The sequence below is a fragment of the Centruroides sculpturatus genome, unplaced genomic scaffold (assembly GCF_000671375.1).
Source record: "Centruroides sculpturatus isolate CEXI.00-Female unplaced genomic scaffold, Cexi_2.0 scaffold216, whole genome shotgun sequence".
Lineage (NCBI taxonomy): Eukaryota > Metazoa > Arthropoda > Arachnida > Scorpiones > Buthidae > Centruroides > Centruroides sculpturatus.
In genome coordinates this window covers 40756-64115 of record NW_019386955.1, presented here as the reverse complement: position 1 = coordinate 64115, position 23360 = coordinate 40756, and the positions used below count along the sequence as shown (strand labels likewise).

General features: G+C 30.5%; 1 protein-coding gene across 1 annotated transcript in view; it reads right to left on the bottom strand.

The window, feature by feature from the left end:
• Positions 1-23360, bottom strand: part of LOC111615964 (26S proteasome non-ATPase regulatory subunit 3-like) — a 71154-nt gene that overhangs the window by 12078 nt on the left and 35716 nt on the right. The window contains exons 8-9 of the mRNA XM_023357396.1: positions 21198-21421; positions 13132-13293 (exon numbers count right to left, since the gene is read on the bottom strand). Of these exons, the coding sequence (XP_023213164.1) occupies positions 13132-13293; positions 21198-21421 (386 nt within the window). The remainder of the gene's footprint in view (positions 1-13131; positions 13294-21197; positions 21422-23360) is intronic.

Here is a 23360-nt window from a genome sequence, read left to right as displayed (position 1 = left end):
TTGATAATCCGACAGGTATGGGACCAAAGGTGTGTCAGATTACCAAAAGTGTCCGGATTACCGAAAATAATTACATATTTCGCATTGTTTTGCTAGCAGTAACTTACAATATTCTCTACTCCAACTGTTCGAACAGAACTGCTCACATAAAACACACGAAATGTGTGTCATCGAGTAAGAATTGGATGGGGAGATTCACATCACAACATGTTTCTGTGCAAACAGACACGTAACGGGGACGGGTACTTTGACGGGAGGTGCGTCGGACTACTGAGCATGTCGGATTAAAAAACGTCGGACTATAGAGGGACAACTGTATTTTTAAATCATGTGGAAGTGGCAATATTCAAAATACATGTTTAATTTCCATTAATATTCATGCATATTATTAATAATTTCATTTCTTTTACTTCTTGTAGTTGTATGAACTGGTTAAGTCTGGTTTTTTTTTTTTTTTTTTACATTAGTACAAAGTAAAATTAGTTTGGATTTTATTCTAATTAATGAAAAAGATAATTCATAATTCATTAAATCATATTTTAAATATTCAGACAAATATCTTTTTACAAAAATAAGATTTGACATTAACATTCATGATAAAACGAATTTATTACAAAATAAACTATTTTTTACTAAATTTTAAAATGCAATTTGTAAAAACCAATTCTTTTCCCCCTAATCTATTATTTTTGAATTTCATCCATGATCAGATTTGGAATTTTTTATCAGTTTTTTTTTTTGCTAGAATTTGCTCCTCTGTTTAGAAAAAAAAATTTACTTTTGTAATAATTCTTAATTTTTCCTGGCCATTAGTAAAATGACAAAACTTTTAAATAAATTAAAATATTCAATTCTGGTTTTAAAAAATAATTATGATAATAGAATAACAGAAGTATCACTGATGCCATTTCATCAAAATACAGAATTATTACTTTGTCTTAAGCAGAAACCTGTTAAGTGGCATCTTTTAGTGTTACCCTATTGAGTGCATTTGTCACAACAGTGCATATTAATTTAATTATTTTATTTTATTCTAAATTTTGAGTCATTGACTAAGTAGAGATTGAATATTAGATTTTTTCCAAGTAAATATTTTACCAACACAATTCTTTTTACCTCCTTTGAGAGCACAATACTAAGGACCAAAAAAATTCATAAAAAAAAAAAGGAACTGGTGATTACATTGAAATAAAATTTAGATCAAGAACTATTTTCTACAGGAATGAATAATTTTCAAAGCATTACATGAAACAATCTTTTGTAAAAATGATTTATCTATTCAAAATTAACTATGTGTACCTGAATATGTAGTAACAAATGCAAAAATAAATAATTCACTTATGAAAAACTGTAAGCCTATTTTTAAAATCAGAATTCGTGAAACACAGAATCATAGGTCAAGATGTAACCACCTACACCATATTCTTACACATTTACACCTGTGCATATAAATCCAATAATATAAAATTGGTTCTCTTTTTCTTAAACCCTTGATCCTAAATATTTTCAGTGTAGTGTTTAGGATCAAGAATTTGTGATTATTATCTACAGGTTTAATTTCACAAACTTTTACAGGCTGTCTTAACTTTGTTGTAAAATTGAAGTAATTTTGTTATGAAGTTATTTTAATTATGATTTCATTAGTTAATAGCTTAAATATTTTCTTACAAAATATAAGATCTGTCAAGAGTAAAAATTTAATAATACCTTCAATTATTAATGAATTTTAGGCCTTACATTCTAACAGAAAGCTGGGAAACTCCAACATCATATGACATTTTGTCTTAACATGGGTTTTTTTCCATTTGTCACTTATACAAGAAAATCAATGCAACAGTGGAATTTTCTTGATTTAACCTTCTTTATATGTTACCAAGATCTCTGAATACTTAGATTCTGTTATTGTAGTTAAAATTTCTAAAATTCAGTTGGGTTTTAATATCGATATGCACTTCATACTAAATGGGAGCCTGTTTTTCAGATTATTCATCAATTCTTAATTTCATTTAATTGTAATAGATCAGGGCTTCTTAAAATTTTTTTATTCACGACCCCATTTATGATTGTGATTTTTTCGCGACCCCCCCCCCAATATATATATAATGAAGATATATACAAATTTGCAAAAACAATAATGGTGTACTACCACAGTTCACTCTTTTGTTACAACGGAACAGAGACAACTGAATACACTGAAAAGCGACAACACTACACTAGTTCACACTACAATCACTGTCGCTGAATCGTTGTCTCGCTGCACCAGAAGTGACACAAAACGTGCCATTTTCAAACTATCACAAATTATTTTCAATATTTTGCATTAAAATCTCATGACCCCAAGATTTCGCTAAGTGACCCCAAATGGGGTTGCGACCCATAGTTTAAGAAGCCCTGTAATAGATCGATAATTCTATCCAAACAATTTACTTTTCTCACTTTGTCACTTATACAAACTATACTAAAATAAAAATTATCTTAAAATAGAATATACAGTGGGTGATCGGTTAACGAACATAATCTGTTCCAAGACTTTGTTCGTTATCCGAATTGTTCGTTAACCGATTATCGATTTACCATAGGTTTCTATGGGAATTTGATTAATTCGTTCTGGGGACCTCCAAAAAATAAAAAATATAGACTATACTTTCTTATTACGTTTATTTATATGTAATAATAAAAATAGATATATACATGGTCTTGCACTTTTATTAGTCATGTTTTTTCCGTTTGTGGGGGTTAATTAATTAATTAAAGAATCTGTCCAATGTCGATTGCTTTTCTGCCTTCTTTATGATTTTTCAGAAGTAATTAATAGCATTGTAATTGTAGAGAACCCTAGGCCTATTAACCTCAACCTGGTTTGGATGCCATTTTAAGACCGTTGTTCTGTCAGAACAACGTCCTCCCACTTCTTTAAAAGATCTTTAATAGCAGATATCGGCATAAATCCGCATTTTCANATCAGTCTCTAAACTGTGTTTGTTACAATATTTTCGATATTTATTGTGTTTACTACCATATGTCTAACGTTCAATGGGTTAATGAGGGGTCTGTGTACCTGAAATGCATTCCCCACGTTAATAAAAGTTATATTTGAATAATTTGAATACGGTTCCTTCTCGTTTTGATATGATAAGCCCTTTTCATTGTTGCCATAATTTAATAAGCTACTTGTGTGATGTATGGTGATTTTAATTTGTCAAATGTATTCTGGTCTGCATCTAGCCTAGTTTTTCTAATATTGAACAACTGAAGTTTCTTCATTAAAAAAAATTTTTTTTTTTTTTTTTTAATTTTTACACAAAATGTTCACTTTCCAAACTCACAATAATTCATTTTTAAATTTATTTTCTTTCTATAATTACAATTTGGTTTCCTATCCAGTACAGGGCTTTAAGTCAGATCATATGGCAATATGCTTGGCTGTAACTAATTACTTAAATAACTTCCACTTTGATCTTGTGAATTGGAAACAAATTGATAACTATATATTCTAGTGCCAGATCATATAAAAACAATAGAAAAATTAATTAATAAAAAATCTAAAAATACAGATTATAATGATTTAGAAAAAGATACATGTAGTAACATGTAAAGTTCTGTTATTATTATAAAATTGTGATATAGTTCAAGTAACATAATGTATACTCAATAAATCAATATCTATAATCAATATCTATATTATAATTTAATGAATCATAATTTGTTTTTACCAACATTTCGAGATCTTGTAATCTATCTCAACTTTTTTACAAGATCCTGGAATGTTGATGGTGACTACCAATGTCCGCATGATTTGATTTGTTATTTTTGACTAGTTTGTAGTAATACTATAATAAGTTAATATGAATTGAATTTCACTATTTCAACATATAGGTAACTAAAAAGAAATATTAAATTGAGTAAAGTAAGCTGCCTGGATTTTTAATTTGTTATAATTAATTCATAAATGTAACTAATGATAACTTATTACTGACAGAACCAATACAGTGGAATCCCGGTTAACGAACTTCTTGGTTAACGACCAAATCGGTAACCAAACTTTTATTTTGCAAAAATTTTGTCTCAGATAATGAACTTAACGGCATTTTGTGTCGAATTTGTAAGCTTGCTGACTTTTAGGGGGAATCAGTTAATCGTGTGTTGGTGATGGTCTAGGGTCCATTCATATGTTGGTGGTGGCGGAGGAGACAAAGATGAAAAGTATTTTACAGTGAAAATTGTTTATTAGAACGGGAAGATGCTTACATATTTAAGGTGGTTGGAAATGGCTTATCTACAGTATTTTCTCCCGGCACTGAGGAGTGGCGTATCACTGGTCCTACGATAGTGCAAGCTGATCAGTCGTAGCCCCAGAGTGGACAAGATGAGTTTGCTTGGTCACAGAAGCGATGTTAGGTAACAGAGCTGCAACGACTAGAGCGGTCCGCAAGACACAATACAAATTTTAGCGGGCACGACTTCAGGCCTAATCCAGATGAAGAGAACACAGATTAAATCGCCATAGAATTTCTAGGAAAACTGTGTTTTGACCTTGAGATTTGGGGTTTTTACAGTATTTCTTCCTTGAATCTCACCTTACAATTAGTCCTGCATCCCATTCCTCGCTTCCCGATTGTTTTCTTCTTTGTCTCCAGGTGAAAACCAAAACAGGTCAGGTCATGAGAAAGGTTTGTTCCTAGGCATTTATTTGACACCTGTTCGTTGACTCTGATTGGAGATTGTTGATAAACCTATAAGCCTTTTGCTCATAATTTAGCCTATCGTTTCTGCTATCTGTCATTTTAGAACTTTAACTATCATACGCGATGTTTTTATACCCGTCAAATCGTTCCCCTTTTCCGAAAATTTAACCTAGATTGACTGCTTATGACCGCTTGTGTCAGAGTTTCATCTTCCCCGCAGACATTCCACCCGATCCATTATGTCATTCATTTTCATGTCGCATTTGTTTTGACAATTACAGTACAGTTTTTTTCCTTACTTCTCTTTGAACTTTGGTCAGACTTAACAATAGTGTTTTTGCTTTTAACATGTGGATATTAAATTATATTGGGTTGATGCAAAAGTTCGTTCCGTTTTTTTTTAAAAGAATCAAAGAAAACCCATTTTACAAATAAAATTACAAAAATACTGACAGCTAGAATGGATTAATTGTATTTGCATTAATTTCTATGGGAAAAATTGCTTCGGTTAACGAATGGACTCGTGGAACAGATTACGTTTGTTAACCGGGGTTCCACTGTATTACCTTTTATATAATTAAAGCAGACAAAAGTATAATTTGTCAGTTCCTGAAAAACTACAACTATTGATTTTTTTCAGGTTTGTGGATTGTACTATCATAATATTTTAATTTAGTATTTTATGTAATTGTGTACACAATGCACTGTGTTATTTATAATATCAGTCTCTAAACTGTGTTTGTTACAATATTTTCGATATTTATTGTGTTTACTACCATATGTCTAACGTTCAATGGGTTAATGAGGGGTCTGTGTACCTGAAATGCATTCCCCACGTTAATAAAAGTTATATTTGAATAATTTGAATACGGTTCCTTCTCGTTTTGATATGATAAGCCCTTTTCATTGTTGCCATAATTTAATAAGCTACTTGTGTGATGTATGGTGATTTTAATTTGTCAAATGTATTCTGGTCTGCATCTAGCCTAGTTTTTCTAATATTGAACAACTGAAGTTTCTTCATTAAAAAAATTTTTTTTTTTTTTTTTTTAATTTTTACACAAAATGTTCACTTTCCAAACTCACAATAATTCATTTTTAAATTTATTTTCTTTCTATAATTACAATTTGGTTTCCTATCCAGTACAGGGCTTTAAGTCAGATCATATGGCAATATGCTTGGCTGTAACTAATTACTTAAATAACTTCCACTTTGATCTTGTGAATTGGAAACAAATTGATAACTATATTTGTGCATTAGGTTGGTTTTATTACATTCAAATACAGTAGAGCATCAATTATCCGACTCAATTGGGGACTGGGGTTGGTCGGATAACTGAAAAGTATGAAAAAATACATTATTAGTATATTATATTAGTATATCCCGTGCAATTAGTATGTTAGTATATCGCTATTAACCTACTTTGCATTGAATTTTCATCGATGTTATGCCTAACAAAATTTTTTAAAAATAATAATTGTTGCCATTGTATTGTTAAAAATTATTTTATTGCTCACAAAACAAACAATCACTCATAATTAGAAAATTAAGTCTCATTTAAATACTGGCATCCCTTTCATGGTCGAACCAGTGTTGCCAGCTAAAACACCAAAAGTTTAACAAAAATAATATTAAAGTAGCCAAGACATAGCCAAATATTATAGTGCTGCATCACTAGCAGACATCTGAATTTGCCGACTAGAATGCGATCGGATAATCGATGCTCTACTGTAATACTATCTATCAGTAAAACAACTGAACTCACATACAAATTTTTTTCTATCATTAGTAAGTTTTTACCACAATGAAAAGTTGAACTGTTCTTATAAATGGATTACATTTATTTACAAAATTGAGAAATTTTTTTCGTGACGCTTCAGGATATCTTCTATACTGAAGTTAAGACCATTTACAATAATATACAGTCTACCCCCCTATAACACAGTAGATACATTCCGAGTTTTATGAATCCAGCTTTTACAAGTCCAGCCAATCACAGCCCAGCACGTATGCAGTTTACGGACTACGGCTGTTTGAAAGGTTTCTTCCATAAAATTAATCGATTCTAGACTAATTCGACTCAACATTTCCAAAATATGTGTAAGTTTTTGGGAAAAATCCATATAAACTATACTATAAACAAAAAATTGTAGGATTACTTACTGAGTGTGCACCGTTCGACTACGCTGTTGCTTAAGCTTGTTTTCGTCGTGGAGATTGTCATCGAATAGCGCTCGCGTGCTTCCTGATAAATTATTTTTTTTTGCAAAAAATTTGCTGAACTTTAGAGACATCATTAATATAAATATAATTTTTATGGATGTTAAATAATAAATGGTTTTTAGTAAGTCCGCTGCTCGTTTAAACTCAACGGTTTGTACAATCCTGTCATGGCACGAGTCGCCGATGACGTTTTACTGAATTATAGGAGTTTTTTTAGCATGTTTGTACAAATACTGTTGCAATTTTTTTGCCGTGATATAGGAATCTAAACTATAGGAACCTGTGTTATAGAGGGGGGTCGACTATATATACATTTTTGAGTCTATTCTTTAGCCATTAACACAACCACAGAAATAACAATTAAATTGGCTTGAAGAAAAACTTCATTAAAAAGACAAATATTAATAGATAAAAAAAATTCACAAGTTAAAAACGATATCAAATGTCAGCCTTTGTACCTTTGCTTATAATGTAAAAACGTCAATCCTCCAATAAAAGGCTGATGTTTGATATCGTTTTTAACTTGTGAACTTTTTTTTATCTATTATTATTTGTCTTTTTAATGAAGTTTTTCTTCAAGCCAATTAACTGTTACTTCTGTGGTTGTGTTAATGGATAAAGAATAGACTCAAAAATGTATATATATTTTTGTAAATGGTCTTAACTTCAATATTGAGAAATCTTAGAAAGCAATGGTACAGGTGGAACTGTAGTGGAAATGCTGTGACTTATATATTCACCATATTATGAAAAAACAAAAAATGTAACATATTTTTCCACAATTATTTTAACAAAATAGTTTCTAAATTTGCTTCAGATTTGAAAACCTTTTGGAGTTTTATCCTGAATTTCTCTAAATGAAAACCTAGTAAAGTTATCCTTACACATGAAGACATGAAGACATAATCTATGAAATATACAAGTTTCAAAAATAGATTCTGAGATAATGCTGGCATCTGATTTTAGATCCACTTCATTCTTTTACTTATACTGTGTTTTCTTGATTCTAATGTACACATTTTTTGGACTTTTCTGGACTCAAAAATTGGGATGAACATTGGAATCCAGCACCTAATTGAATTAATGCAGTCTTCTTTGTGTCATTTGTTTTTAACTTTGCTTGGCAACTTGTATGTATTATGGTGCTGATGCAAACATGATACACATCCCTCTCTCTATTTCAGTTTTGGAACAATTTGGTGGTTTTTTTTAACTACAGTAAGTCAAACGAATGACATCCAGCAAACAAACTCCTATAAATCTGTGTTTAAGCAGAGAGTTATCTACTAGACTGAAGAATATGTATACAAATTTCAGTATAATACAACGTATCTGATAAATTGCATACTTTTGTATACAAACATAAAATCTTACTTCTTTCTATATAATACATCTCTGTAATCCAAAAAATTTTGGTAGACGGACTCACAGCCAAACTTTCAGTTAGGAACTCACTTTTATTTTTAAAAAAATGACAAATGCATTTCAGGTTGGTACACTCATCCAACCCCTCTTCAGTGTCTTAAAAATAAAAATTGTGTATGGGCTACCAACACATCTAAACACCAACACCTGTTTTTCATCTATACATCTTATAATTATTGTACAAGCTTAAAGAGCACTTGAAGTGTTTGCATAACATCACTTTGTTAAAATATATATTTTTTGATATAAATAGTATACGAACAATCCAACGAATCAATAGTATACGAACAAATTATTGCGATTGATTAAAAGAAGGGTGCTAATGTTTTGCTTAGTGTTGTGTGGATTGTTCGTATACTATTCATATTAAAAAATATATATTTTAACAAAGTGATGTTATGCAAACACTTCAAGTGCTCTTTAAGCTTGTACAATAATTATAAGATGTATAGATGAAAAACAGGTGTTGGTGTTTAGATGTGTTGGTAGCCCATACACAATTTTTATTTTTAAGACACTGAAGAGGGGTTGGATGAGTGTACCAACCTAAAATGCATTTGTCATTTTTTTAAAAATAAAAGTGAGTTCCTAACTGAAAGTTTGGCTGTGAGTTCGTCTACCAAAAAAACAAAAAATTTTTTGGATTACAGAGACATATTATATAGAAAGATATAACATACAGCAATCCAGTTATATGGTGTAAAATCTTACTATTGAAATCTTACCACAAAAAAGTGCATAGTAATTTTGACTGATTTTGAATTGGTCTGCACATCCTCTGTACCATATAATGAAGTCATAAATGATAAATTAATACATTAAAAAGAATGTAGACATTGTGATACATTGTAAACATGAAAATACTATTGTTAATCTTAACAACACAAATTAATCTTGATCATATTCCAGCTCTATTTTATAAACATATTAAACACAGGGCTTCATTAGTTTTATCCAGACTTTTTTAAAAATTTACCCAATATAGTTTTGTTACAACCCAATGGATTCATCCACAATTATTGTACCTAAAAAAGACAAAAATTCTTTTACACCAGCTTCTCTTTCCCCATCAATGGATAAGCAGGAGTCATACTGTCTATTGCAAAATTTGCAATTTGTGAAAATTATATTCATCTGGTGATTGAATACTGAATAACCTGAGAGTAGTCCTGAAAAAAGTCACTCAGTGAAAGAGTATCATAGAGCATGAATCCATCTTGGTCCAATACTGAATAACAATAATAACTGTTAATAAACAATAATAAAGTTATTTGAGAAACTCAGTCATAAAAACACTGCATTTGTTTTTTATATTGTCAGTTGTCCTTTCATTTCAGGTTGGTACATAAAGTCAACCAATCCACAGTAATCAAAAGTAACCTGGCAAATAGGTTGGCAATTGCTGTAAAAAGCCAGTGTGACATCCTGTTTAAAAACTTTGAGATTTGTGTTTTGTATGATATCCATTTTCAGATTTCCTCAAAACTTTTACCTGTAAAACATTGTGAGCTATATTATCACTCAACAACAACTATATTTGATAACTTTGAAAAACTGTTTATGTAATTTGCCAGGATATTAGACAGGTGTTTGGGTGTTTGATTCCATGATCCCTTATATTTTACTTACTTCTCTTCATGATGATTTTGAAATCAATCCATCAAACATTCTTGGTTAAATAATTACCATCTTGTCCACTCATGTAAAATTAACTTGGAGATTTTGAATTTTTGGATTTTCTGCCTACTTTGATATTCAATAAGGCTCAATTTTAAGTAGTTAGTTTTTCTCCATCTTTATTAATAACCCACATATTCAATCTAGAGTTATTGAGTATACAAATGCTATCAAACTTATTAACCATAATCCCATATACCTACATTAAAATTAATACTGATAAATTGGTTGTTGTGTTTCTGTCATCCATGAACCATATTTTTCTTCTTTGATTGTAGGTGATAGCTCCCTATATGTTCAATTTGCTAATGATCTCAGTCTCAGACTTATTTTTTATAATAAATTATCATTTAAACACCATAAGATAATTAAAGCAATAGTAATTTGTTGTAGTATATCATGGCAATATTGCCATATTGTTTCTTCTAAGAATATTTTATATTCTATCTTCTTTGCCAATTTTCAACCACTGATATATTACTACCTACCTATCTGGTCCATGGCTGCTCCATCATTTATTTACAAAATATCTCTGGAGTTACATAAGATTTATTTGTTATAAAATAAATTATGTCATTTACCTTACACCAGTTCATCAAATATTGCCAGAGCTAAACAAGGTTTCCCTGTATTAAATGAATGAATTAATACTTTAATTGTTAATTTTTTAAAGTATTTTAACAGTTTTATTTTAATGCATGTCTTAGTTTTTTTTATAATCACTCATCATACTTCATATATTCATGTCTTCCCTTATCACTTAAGTATTTAATGCCCATAGATCTGTTTTTTACTGCTAAGCTAATAGTGTAGATGTACATTACCAAGACTACACTCAATATATAAATTTCTATAAAAATATGTTATATCAAACTGAATTGTTTAAATATTTGTTATTTTTATGTTAGTTTTTCATATTTTTGTTTCTTGTATGATTTTATTTTTTTTGGGGGGACTATCTTGTTTTGGGTAGTGAAAATCTATTGTTGACCTCAGATATTTCCTTTTGTAATTTAAAAAAAAAAATTTTAATATTTAAAAGTTAGGTAGTCATTTCATTGCCTTTCCTTATCAATTATGATAAAAACAAATACTATTTCAACTATTTAAACAATAGTAAAAGCATAAATTAAAAAAATTACTCTCTTTATGAATGATATGTAACAAAATTATAATTACCTTAAAAACTTATTTATTCTAAAATATTCATCTGATAAAAATGAACAAAGTGTTAATTGTTACACACAAGACAATAAGACACACAGCTTACACAGGAAAGTGTAAGCTAGTTTGTGCTTAAATAAAACAGATGGCATAACAAGTGTTAAATGATAATACTTATATACATATCTAGTGATTAATGATTCATTACTTGTTTTTATAAATCACCTATTTATGAGTTTTAAAAATAAATTATAATGATATACTACTATATAATAACTTAATCATTTATCCTTCAAATCTCACTATTATGGATTAGGTTATAATATTAATTCATCCAGAAATACACTGTGAATTTAAAAAACTAAAAAATGCATTTTTGTAGTCCCAATGTGAACAGCCACATTTCTTCTGACTGACAAGGACTAAGCAGACAAGAATATCATCCAATATATTGGGTTGTTCAGAAAGTAAGTTCGGTTTTTTTCTGTGGAAAAAAAACAATATTTTTATAATAAATAAATATTTTATTGAATTATATATCAACCTTTTTGGTCAAATACCTGTTGTCATCGTTTCTGGTAGTAGCATGATTTCACATTCATAAAAGTTTTGATCGTTGCTTACAAAAAACTAATCCAAGTGATTTTTGACATTGTCATTTCAAGTAAATGTCTTACAGTTAAAAGAAATTTGTATAGACCGGAACAAGTAATAATCCGAGTGTGCTCGATCTGGCAAATATGATTGGTGCGATAGCACGTCCCATCTAAGTTATAACAGTTTCTGACAAGTTACCAAACTTGTGTGAAATTTGATATTATCGTGGTAGAACACTACACCTGTTTTGTTGATCAATTCTAACTGCCTTTTCTGTTTGATGATATTCCTCAATTTGTTTACTTGATGGCAGCACACTTTCGAATCAATTGTTAAATTGTCTGGTAAAAGCTCCAAAAAAAATGTCCTTAAAATCCCAGCAAAAAGAGCATCTCTCTTTAAGAACATGTGGAACCCATATATCAAGCTTTAAAATGAAGCCAATTTGTTTCAAGTAATCATAAACAATTAAATTTGACAAATTTAATCTCTTAGTGATTTCACGTGTTGTTATTTGGCAGTTTGCTTCAATCAGTGCCTTTATTTCATTTTCATTGGCTTCAACTGGCCATCCAGAACGTGGTGCATCTTTAATATTGAAATTGCCAGAATGAAATTTTGTAAACCAGTTTTGGCACTGTTGTTCTGTCAACACATCATCTCCATACATGTACCCCAATACTTTCATTGCTTGAACAGCATTTTGCTTTTTAGGTAATAAAAAAGCAAAATATGCAGAAAATGATGCTTTCAATCTTCCATGTTTGATGGGACACAAAAAATAAACAATTGCACAAAATCAAACAAAATTTTTTACAAATAAGCCTTAAAATGCTAGCTGTCAAAATATATATAGATAATATGGTTTAGAAAGAAACTGGCAGGAAAAATACGATTAATCCGTCTAGTGGTAAAAAAACGAACTTACTTTCCGAACAACCTAATATATCCAATGCTTATCAGTTGCAATGTTGATATCAGTTACAAAAAATTTTATATATGACAATTTTACTAATTATGTTATGTAAAGGTATGTAGATGTTCGGATGTTTGTTTTATTTTATATAATTGTTTATTCAGTTTATTGTATCATTGCAACATGTACTGAAGAGGGGCTAAAGTCCAAAATGCATTTACATTTAAGAATGGTATTAAAATATATTGAAAGATATTCTTGTCTGCTTAGTCCTTGTCAGTCAGAAGAAATGTGGCTGTTCTAAATTTACGATATATTTCTGGATCATTTATTACATATATGTCCACAGAAAAATCAAGAAAGCACTTTTCTTTTTAAATATTAATGTAATGATGTACACATCTTGATATTAAATAATCATAAAATTAAAATTATAATAAATAACTTACTTTTACAGATTGATTATGGATATTTAAACAGAATGTTATTCTCTGATGAAATGCTGTTTGAGGTTCTCTAGTGCAGTAAACATCAATATTTTCTTTGGATTGCATATATCCCTTATGATGATCAACATTAGCTTCAATTACACCGTCACGAATATCCTATATAAATCAAAGTGCTCTCATTTAAACTGAACTATTTGTAAAATAAAATTTATATTTTTAAAATTAAATTCAGTAAGTAAAGTTGAAACAAGAAAAAAGCATGTAGATTCTAATAAAATATTTAATTAAATACTATTTTTTTAATCAAGGATTTCTCCCACACTGGGTCTTATACAACAAATACGTATAGTCTTCAACCTATATCCGGCGTGAAAATTCTGTGAAAAAAGGAGGGGCATCGAAAACGTTTGCCAATATTGGTTTGGAATTTTCACACTGGATATAGGTTGAAGACTATATAATATCAATATATTATTATAAGAGAATATATTATAAGAGAAATTATGGGTATAATACCCATAATTTCTCTTAAAATATATAATTACAAAAGTTTAATAATATATTTAAAATACTTATCAAAATTCACTAAATTTTCTTTCTGTCAAGACTATACACTTATGGGCATTAGAGGAACATTGTGGTATATGCTAAACCAGGGGTGGCCAACATTTTCAGAAGGCGGGCCAAATTTCAGAAATAATATTTCCTGCCGGGCCATGCATCTAATTTTTTTTGTGTGTTAATTAAAGTAAACAAGCAAGCGTGCTACAGCTTCAACCACATCGTCGTTTCCCAGTAGGTGAGATCGTGGTCAAACACTTGCCTCATTTAATGTAAAAAAACACAAAAAATAGGTATATTTATTTTTTTCAAGAAAATAAAACATAACCGAGAATCAAACATATTTATTAGACAATTTAAAAATATTTAAAAGTGAGACATCTGACTTTGTTTTACAGAACTAAGTGCATCAAAATTGATCTCCAATGATGATGTCGCTACACGCAAACAGTTTTCCAAATGAACATCAGTAATTCGTGATCTCACTTGTGATTTGATGTACTTCATGCGACTAAAAAGCTGTTCACACGCATAAGTATTTCCAAATAGCGAAACCATCGACAGAGCATGTTTGTAAAACGCAGGATATTTATCCTTGTCCAAATATGTTTTATAGAACTCTTCCAAACCAACTTGATGGAATTTCTCCTTTAACTGTGTATCACAACATATTTCACAATGTTCCATTTGTAATCTTCCTGGTAATAAATTCACGTCTACCGCGAATGGCGTTGCAAATGCACGAAAAAGCACATGATGTTTTTCAAAATCCTGAAATCGGTTTTTAAATTCGAGATTTAAGTGAGATATCAAAGAAGAGTATTTATCTGCCACGTCCTGTGTGACGTCTGGTTGCAATGACAATGTAGGAAAGTGAGTAAAGTTTTTTGTCCTCAGCTGTTGTTCCCAAAGACCAAGTTTCATTTGAAATGCAGAAATATGATTATACATCTTATTAATTAACTGATCTTTCCCTTGTAGACAAGTATTAACATCATTTAGGTGGTTAGTTATATCGACCAGAAATGCAAAGTCGCAAACCCACTCTTTGTCTTCAAACTCTGGGATACTTTTTGACTTGCTTGCAAAAAATGATTGTATTTCTTGCTGCAAATCAAACACTCTTTTTAACATTTTGGCACGGGTCAGCCATCTTACTTCCGCATAAAACGTAACGTCATTATAATCTGAGTCCAATGACTTCAGAAATTCTTGGAACTGACGGTGATTCAACCCGTTCGACTTGATAAAGTTCACTACTTTGACAACCACTTTCATGACATGGTCCATTTTAAGGGACTTTGAACATAAATTCTCTTGATGAATAATGCAATGAAAATTTAGCATTGAAGTATTACCGACTTTGGAGGCCTCATTTTCAATCTATTTTACTAAACCTTAGTGTTTCCCAACCATTGCTGGAGCACCATCCGTTGTTAAGCCCGATAAGTTGTTAAGTTGTAACGAAAAGCGATTCAATGTCGATGTAACTGCCTCTAACAAATCTCGTGACTTAGTAGTGTCCTTAAGTGGATATAGTGCCGCTAATTCTTCTGTCTTTTTAAAATGGATATCAACACCCCTGATAAAAATTGCCAATTGGGCAGTATCTGCTATATCTTTGCTTTCATCCAATGCTAGAGCATAAAATATAAACTCGGATGCTCGACTTTTCAAATTATCTTCAATATGCTTTCCAATGTCATCCACACGCCTAGTAATTGTTTGACGAGACAGACTTATTTTTGAGAAATCCTTCTTCTTTTCTGAACACAGAATTTCAGCGACGCTCTCCAAACATTCCTTAACCATTTCACCATCTGAATATGGCTTCGATTTTTTTGCTAGTATCATGGCTACTGCATAACTAGCTTTTACATAGCATGTTGACTCTGAATCCGCTCTAGTAAATATCTTTTGTTGTACAGAAAGTTTTTTTTTTTTTAAATCATTTACTTGGTCTTGTCGAAATTGCCCTTTGTACTTATCAAACTTATTTGCATGTTTAGTCTCGTAGTGCCGTTTGATGTTATACTCTTTCAAAACAGAAACAGATTCGCTGCATATTAAGCATATGGGCTTTGTTTTAATTTCCACGAAAAAATAGTTTATAGTCCACCTATCTTGAAAACTTCTTAATTCTTCTGTGATTCTTCTCTTCTTTGGTCCAATGTCTTTACTAGTTGACGCCATGTTATGTCTTCGTTTTGAACTGAAAACATTTCTGTCCGTTGTGTGTCGCCGCGAGTTGAATTTTTGTCGATGACTAAAGAAAAGTTCCCGTTTTTAAATTTAAATTACATAAATAAAACGTTTCAGGATTTACTTACTTATAGAATCGATATGGTAGATAGGCTACTTGGTTAAAGTAGTTTGAACTGTTATTATAAATATGTTAAATATGTATTTTAACGTCGATCGCAAAATCTCTCCAGATGCATTGGCGATAATAAAACGAAACTACAGAATAACATGGAACTTTGCCTAGCTGGACTGAAAGTAGTTATGAGTATGAGCCCGATAGCATTGCGAGCTTCCCGAAAACGCCGAAGACCACAGAACATATATAGCTGAAGTAGAAGTTTCATATTACATTTTATCAACACTTAGCGTCGGACAAAAACTAAGTAACCTTAAGTATGAAATTGCGGGTTATTTGAAATAGCTAAAAATCTATGAATTTTTCCAAAAATGAGATATATTTCAAATTTCTCTTAGCTATAATTTAAAAATACATGATACGAATAACTCATGACGTAATGCTCTTTTGGTGATATATACAATAAAGTTAACATTTACGTTCATTTGACCTAGCTCCGCGGGCCGCAACATGACTCCCGATGGGCCGCATGCGGCCCGCGGGCCTCGTGTTGGCCACCCCTGTGCTAAACCACTGTGCTATAAAATGCTGAGATATAGACCTATCTGAGTTTGAGAAAGACATTATGAAATGTTATCTAGATATCCTGTCTATTCATACTACAGAAACAAAACTGCAGTATTCAAAATTGATTATACAGTTTGTGCTACATCAATGATTAGATACTGTATTTTCATGGAATGTCCAGCATGCCAGTTTATCTGGGAAGACCATGAAATCAGATATTTCCGTATGGTAAAAACTGACATGCCAGTTTATCCCAGGATAATGCCAGCATACCAGTTTATGTGAGGTTATAGATCCCTCTCTAGAGGGTGCATTATGAAAAAGCAATGAGTTTTTATTCTAAAACTGTAAAACTGTCAGCATTACATCAAAAACTATGACTATAAATTTTATGCCTTTGTGTCCTTGTATTATAGTTTTTTACTTAAATTGTCTACAAGGACTACTTATTTATTACTAGGACTTATTATACCAGTGAATGGGTTCTGCAAATTAAGAAAACAATTCAGAAAAAACAGTCTTTATTTTTCACCTGTATTGTACCCTTGTAGACAATTTAAGTAAAAAACTACAAGTTTAAGTTCTTTATTTTGTCTTCTTTCTAAGGACATAAAATAATCTTGAATTCTAAAAGTGATTTTTTTTGTGTATTTTATTATTATTTGATTCAAAAACAAAAATATACATATTAAATTTAAGAAACTGGCTGTAAATTATCTCAGCTTACACTGATTAACATAGGCTTTTGTGTGAAGTTTGAGAGGAAAGTGTTATTTTTAAGGTCAGGGTAGATGGTCAGTGTAGCCCACACTGACTAACAACTACAGTCAATATGTGGTTAATTGTTTTGTCTTGTAAATGAAAACTCTTCATAATTTTATGTCAGTCAAATTACAATGTTATTATTTTATTGTACTTGGAAGAATATTTTCTTTAACATTTAATTAACAACTAGTTTTATTAGATCTGATTAATTTTATATTTTAGTGGCAATTTAACCAGAATGCTAGTCTCCCTCGTTTATATGTGGCATGCCAGTCATTCCACGAAAATACAGTATTAGAACATATTAAAAAATAAACTATGAATTGGAAAACTCAAATTACCCAAAGGATAAGGATTGCAGAGTGCTACAGAGACAACTATTGAGAAGCAGAACATAACTTACAGACATTATACAGGAGTTTCAACCTATAATTGGAATCACCATTTCCATCAGCACATTACTTACAAAGACTCATGCTAGGATATTATGATAGAGCCAAAACATACAGTTTTTTAATCACTGAAGACAATTGCCTGTCTATTACAGGGTAAAGTGTACCACAATTGGTCCATCAAGTAATGGAAATTCTTTCTATAAAATTCATTCTATAAAATAATCCAAATTTACTTTTCCTCATTTAGATTGTCATGTTTCGATACAGTGACTACTAGAGAAAAATCTGTTGCTTGACTATGTTACTGATCTTCTGCAAACATTCTACATGTCACATTCAAATCCTTAGCTATTGCACTTTTTAAATGTTATTGTCTGTAATCAATGTCTTTGGACAACCACTTTTTGAATCATTTTCAATTGACTCATAGCCATCTTTGAATTGACTGAACCAGTTGTAAACTTGTTTACGACTAGTTTAGTCAATTCAATAGTTTAAACAATGGTTTTGTCAATAGGCAATCATCCCTACATACTTGTTTTAGTAACTAAAATGTTTCAGTAAAACTTTTCTTTAGTTTCATTTAGAACTTAGTTAACATACTGCAACACAATTTTCCAACAAGGGTCACGAAATAACCCTTACATTTCATGCCATACAAAGGATTGTTATGAACCAATTCAAATGCTATTATGCACAGTTGATAATATAACATTTAAAATTTTGAATTTGACCACTGTACCAGTTGCATCATCTAGTTATATTTCTAGAGCAAAAGTTTGATTTTTTTAGACAACCTGTGTATAAAGAATATTTCACATTTTCTAAAGATACTCTTGATGACTTTAGGCAAAGAAAAGACTGTTTGACAATTTCATACTTACAAATTAAAATTGGCAAATAATTCACATCACTTTTAAATTGACTTTTAAGTACAGATAACTTGTGGATTATCCAAATAAAATTAGATATACTGATACCAAATATCTACATTTCTATGATAATAATAAATAAAATAATAGTTAATTTGTTACTACATAATAATAAATTTAAATAATAGTTAATTTGTTACTACATTCCAAGAGGCCATTCAAACTGAATTGTTTAAAGTCCAAAACAGTTTTTCCCACAAGAAATAATGGAAGTGAATTAATTCATTCCTTGATCCTAAACAATACCCATTTGATAAACTTAAAATTGCAAATATACATCATTTAATATAAAAATAACACAATTACTGTAATAATAAATTAAGACACAAAAACATCAAATGGAATATGTAAATACCGTATAATAAATTGAAAATTGCATTTACTAGGCACACACCATTGACTTCGGTATATTAAACATGGCCACCAGATCTGCCACATGTGTACCATTTTCATGTTTCATGATAACCTCCTTTTTAATTACAATTGTCATTACTACAATTTTCCTTTTATACTTTGTTGCTTCCACGCCCTTTTTTAATTCCATAGTTAATAAATATATTGAGTTGAACAGAAAGTTTTTGTCTATATTTAACAGCTAATTGTTACTTAACATAGTTGTGTAATTTAATACATTACTGTTAATGAGAGACTGTAATCTTTGTTTAGAAGTTTATTTTAAACTTTTTCTTCATATTTTGTTTGAATAAAATTGAGTCAAAATGTCTTCAGATAAAGAGCATTTCTGACATGCTACTCTTCATGAATTTCAGAAAAGATATAAAGCTATCCAAACAGTAAAACAGGTTTTTGATATGTATGGGGAAGATGCTTCTAAACTTTGAGCATGTCAAATGTGGTTTAAAAAATTGTGCAAAAAATTTTGAACTAATGGATAAACAATGTATGAGGCACTCAAACAATGTTGACAAAGAAAAATTGCAGGAAGAAACTGTTAAAAAATGATGAAAAAACACAATATATATAACCAAACGTATCAAAAAAAAGCACTGAAAGCATATGAACGTAACACAAGAGCAAGAGATGACTTGCATTTACGATTTAAGTGCATTTTTTCAGTGCAAGCAGAGTTTGAAATCCAAGGCAAATTTTGGTCATTAGCAATTGAAGTTAGTCATTTAAAGTATGAAGTACCACTGTATTTTTAAATAAATTTAAAACATAAATCAAATACAGTATTAAATAAAAATAAAAAATAAATTTATTAAACCTCAAAATTATCTAATAATATGAAATTATCCACAAATTCAAAAAATTTCATTTAAAAACAAACCAGCAACATTTAAAATTTTAGTGGTACCATCTGTTATCATATTTTATTTTAAAAACTTTACATTTTTAACTACCGTGTTTCCCCGAAAATAAGACAGTGTCTTATATTAATTTTTCCTCTGAAAAATGCGCTAGGTCTTATTTTCAGGGAATGTCTTATTTTTTCCAGGAAGAAGAATTCACATTTATTATTGAACATAAAAATTCCCAAGTCAAACTTAGACGAGAGTGACGTATATCTGGTGTGTCGAACTGTCGCTTTTTTATAGTGTCAACATCAAACTCGATGACCAATTAGTGCTTACTGAACCGTAGCTCTATGCAAATGTCATGTGGCGTGATTCCCGGCCGACCAATTAGCCATCCCCAGCCGTAACGTTATGCAAATCTGTGATTCCCAAGCCATAGTCTTATGCAAATCATGCCGTGTGGCGTAATTGTCTGCTGACCAATCAGTGGCTGTACTTTCAAAAAGCCAATGGCCACTTTCAACCGTCTGTCGATGACCGATGACCGTTATGATTAAAAAAAACTTCGCTAGGTCTTACTTTCAGGGGGAGGTCTTATTTTCAGGGAAACACGGTATTATAAAATGACAAAAAGCTTACTTTTGAGGGTAGGGATAAGTTTTATAAAAAATGGTAAATGCTAATAATAAGTAAAATTGTCATTAAGTCTGACCTACTACAGATACACATATCCCTTTTATCTCCCCACCCTTCAACCTTTAACCACCAAAATTTAATAGTGTCAATCCCCCTAATAAACAAACCTCCCTGCAAAATTTCAGAAATTTTTGAAAAAAAGCACAGGCAGTATATTAAACTTCAAACAGGGTGAACAAAATCATGCCACAGGCACACATACACATACTAACATTGATAAATACATAAACTACTCCCAATTTTTTTTGCATTTCTCCAAGTTTCAAGTTGCCTTAATTCCAAAAATGTAAAAATCTTGGGGTCTTTTTTCTGACATATTGCTATATTTCCCCTCTGTTATATATAACAGTTGGAAAAGTAAAAAATCAAAATAAATTTTATTATTGCAAAACAATTGCCAGATTATATAAGGCTACTATTTAATAATTAAATATCAAGTAATTTGGCCTAGAAGTAGATGGTTACATGCCATCTTTTGATAAATTTAACAACTAATTTAGAAAGTTTGTATGGCATTAATATAAAAATTAAGTTAACAGATTTTTATATTTGTAAATCATGTTACCTTAGCAACAATAAATTCAGAATCTTCTGAACTATCCAATTGTAATTTACTAGCAATATTAGCAAGGGAAATCCGAGAGTAAGATAAATTGATCATACGAACACCAGTCTTGATCACATTATGTCGTAGACGAATAATCAAAGTAAATGTATGATCATCTTGAAATGTCTTACTGAATCTGTCCACCACTCCATTGAAGTTGAAAAGATTTCCTTGACGAACAGCTGTAAAAAATATAATTAATTAATTCAAACAATAATTACAATAAACTGAAAATCTAACATTAAAAAGTAAATATAAAATGTAGTAAATTTTTAAAAATCTTTTGAGTTCTGTTGAGCATTTTTCTTTCCTGGACAAAACAGTGTTTGTTGCCTGGCAGAGTGACTTTAATACAGCTGAATAAGCAAATCAATAACAGTCTGTTAAATGAAACAGACTGTATCATTGGATTGATTACCCAGTTATATTAAAGCCATTTTACCAGGAAACATCATGCCCATAAATATTGAAAATTTCGTGATACCATCCAATCAATTTTATACATATAATATAAAAGTAAAAAAACACTCCTGACAAAAAGTATTTGACAAGTTGGTTGTTTCTTATTTCATTAAATCAAACTAAATAAAATTATGAAGTGATATACTAAAATCAAGTTAATGGCTTTAGAAAGGAAGGAATAATGCAACACTTCATTTTGCAGATACTGCATCATCAAAAATGACCACAATTATCTCATCCTATTGATAGTATAAAAATAAAACATGTCCAGACAATCATCAGTTTTCTTCACCGTATTTATCTGTTTTGGTACATGCATTACTCCAAAAACTTAACATCCTATCCATAAAAAATAAATCATTAAAATTGTACACAACTCTGCACAATTGAGGCTATTCCTTAACCAAACCTGCTCAAAGCCTTGGATGTGCTTAATCTACTGCTATCTACAGTCTGAAAAAGCTGAAAGAAAAGCAGCACAGTAAATAATAATCATGTAATCATATAAGGAATGTCCATCTCTAAAAAAATATATAGTAGTAACCATTTCTTTACATCAGAGCAATTGGGAAATAGTGAGGTTGTGGACAACATTTTCAACGTGAAAACTTGAACGTCGGACGTTCAGCGCTGCCATCCTGTAAACCTAGAAATTTCAATGGTGTTTGGAACGTTGAGCATGACCTGATATTCCAAACGCCATTGTCAAACTTCTAGGTTTACAGGATGGCGGTGCTGAATGTCCGACATTTATGTTTTGGCAATGAAAACTTCAGCCGCAACCTCACTAATGTGTGGTAATTATCAACTTGAGCCTGCTGTAGTGCATCCATTGTCCAAAAAATACTAACATGGATTTAATTGTTTATTGAGCAAAAAGAAAATGTCTTCTTGTTGCTGCAATGTCAAGAAGTCATGTAAAGTTCACTGAATCCAACTAGAAAATATTTATGATCTCCAAAGAGTCTCCTCAATGTCCAATGATGATCTCAGATTTGTACAGCAGCATTCCAGGAGAGTCGACTGACTGTGTCACTAGAACTATTAAGCAAGGAGGTGAAGACATAGTTTGGAAAAGCATTTCTTCTCAAGGTTATGGCCAATTATATTTTGTGAATGAAACAATGAATGCTGCACATTAGAAACATGTAAAAATAGAAATGATGCAACCTACAACAGACCATTTTCCAGATTCATCTATATTCCAACAAAACCTGAACCCATGTCACACAGTCAGAGAGTTAAGAATTTTGTTTACCTTTGGTTTCATACATATCCACTACTTAATGTTAACAGGTTGAAGTTTTTTCATTAGAGCTACTATAAGTATTAAAATACAAAATATAAACAAACTTCATATACCTAAAAAAAATACTGCAGAGATTCTATATATAAAATATTTATAAAACTAGTGCTAGATTTTAAAAAAATGCTTAATTTAATTAATAATATGAGTATTTAGGTTAGTTAATGTAATTAGAATGCATTATCTGATTGAAATGTTCTAAAGATCTTGATTCTTACAATTTTTTGAACCTTAAGCTACACTTTAAATTGATTTATTTAAGTTTGAAATCAAGGTTTATTTAATTCTAAAGAAGGTTCAAATGCTTTTGCTTTATTTCATTTAAAAATTTGTTACTTTTTATATATTTTCAT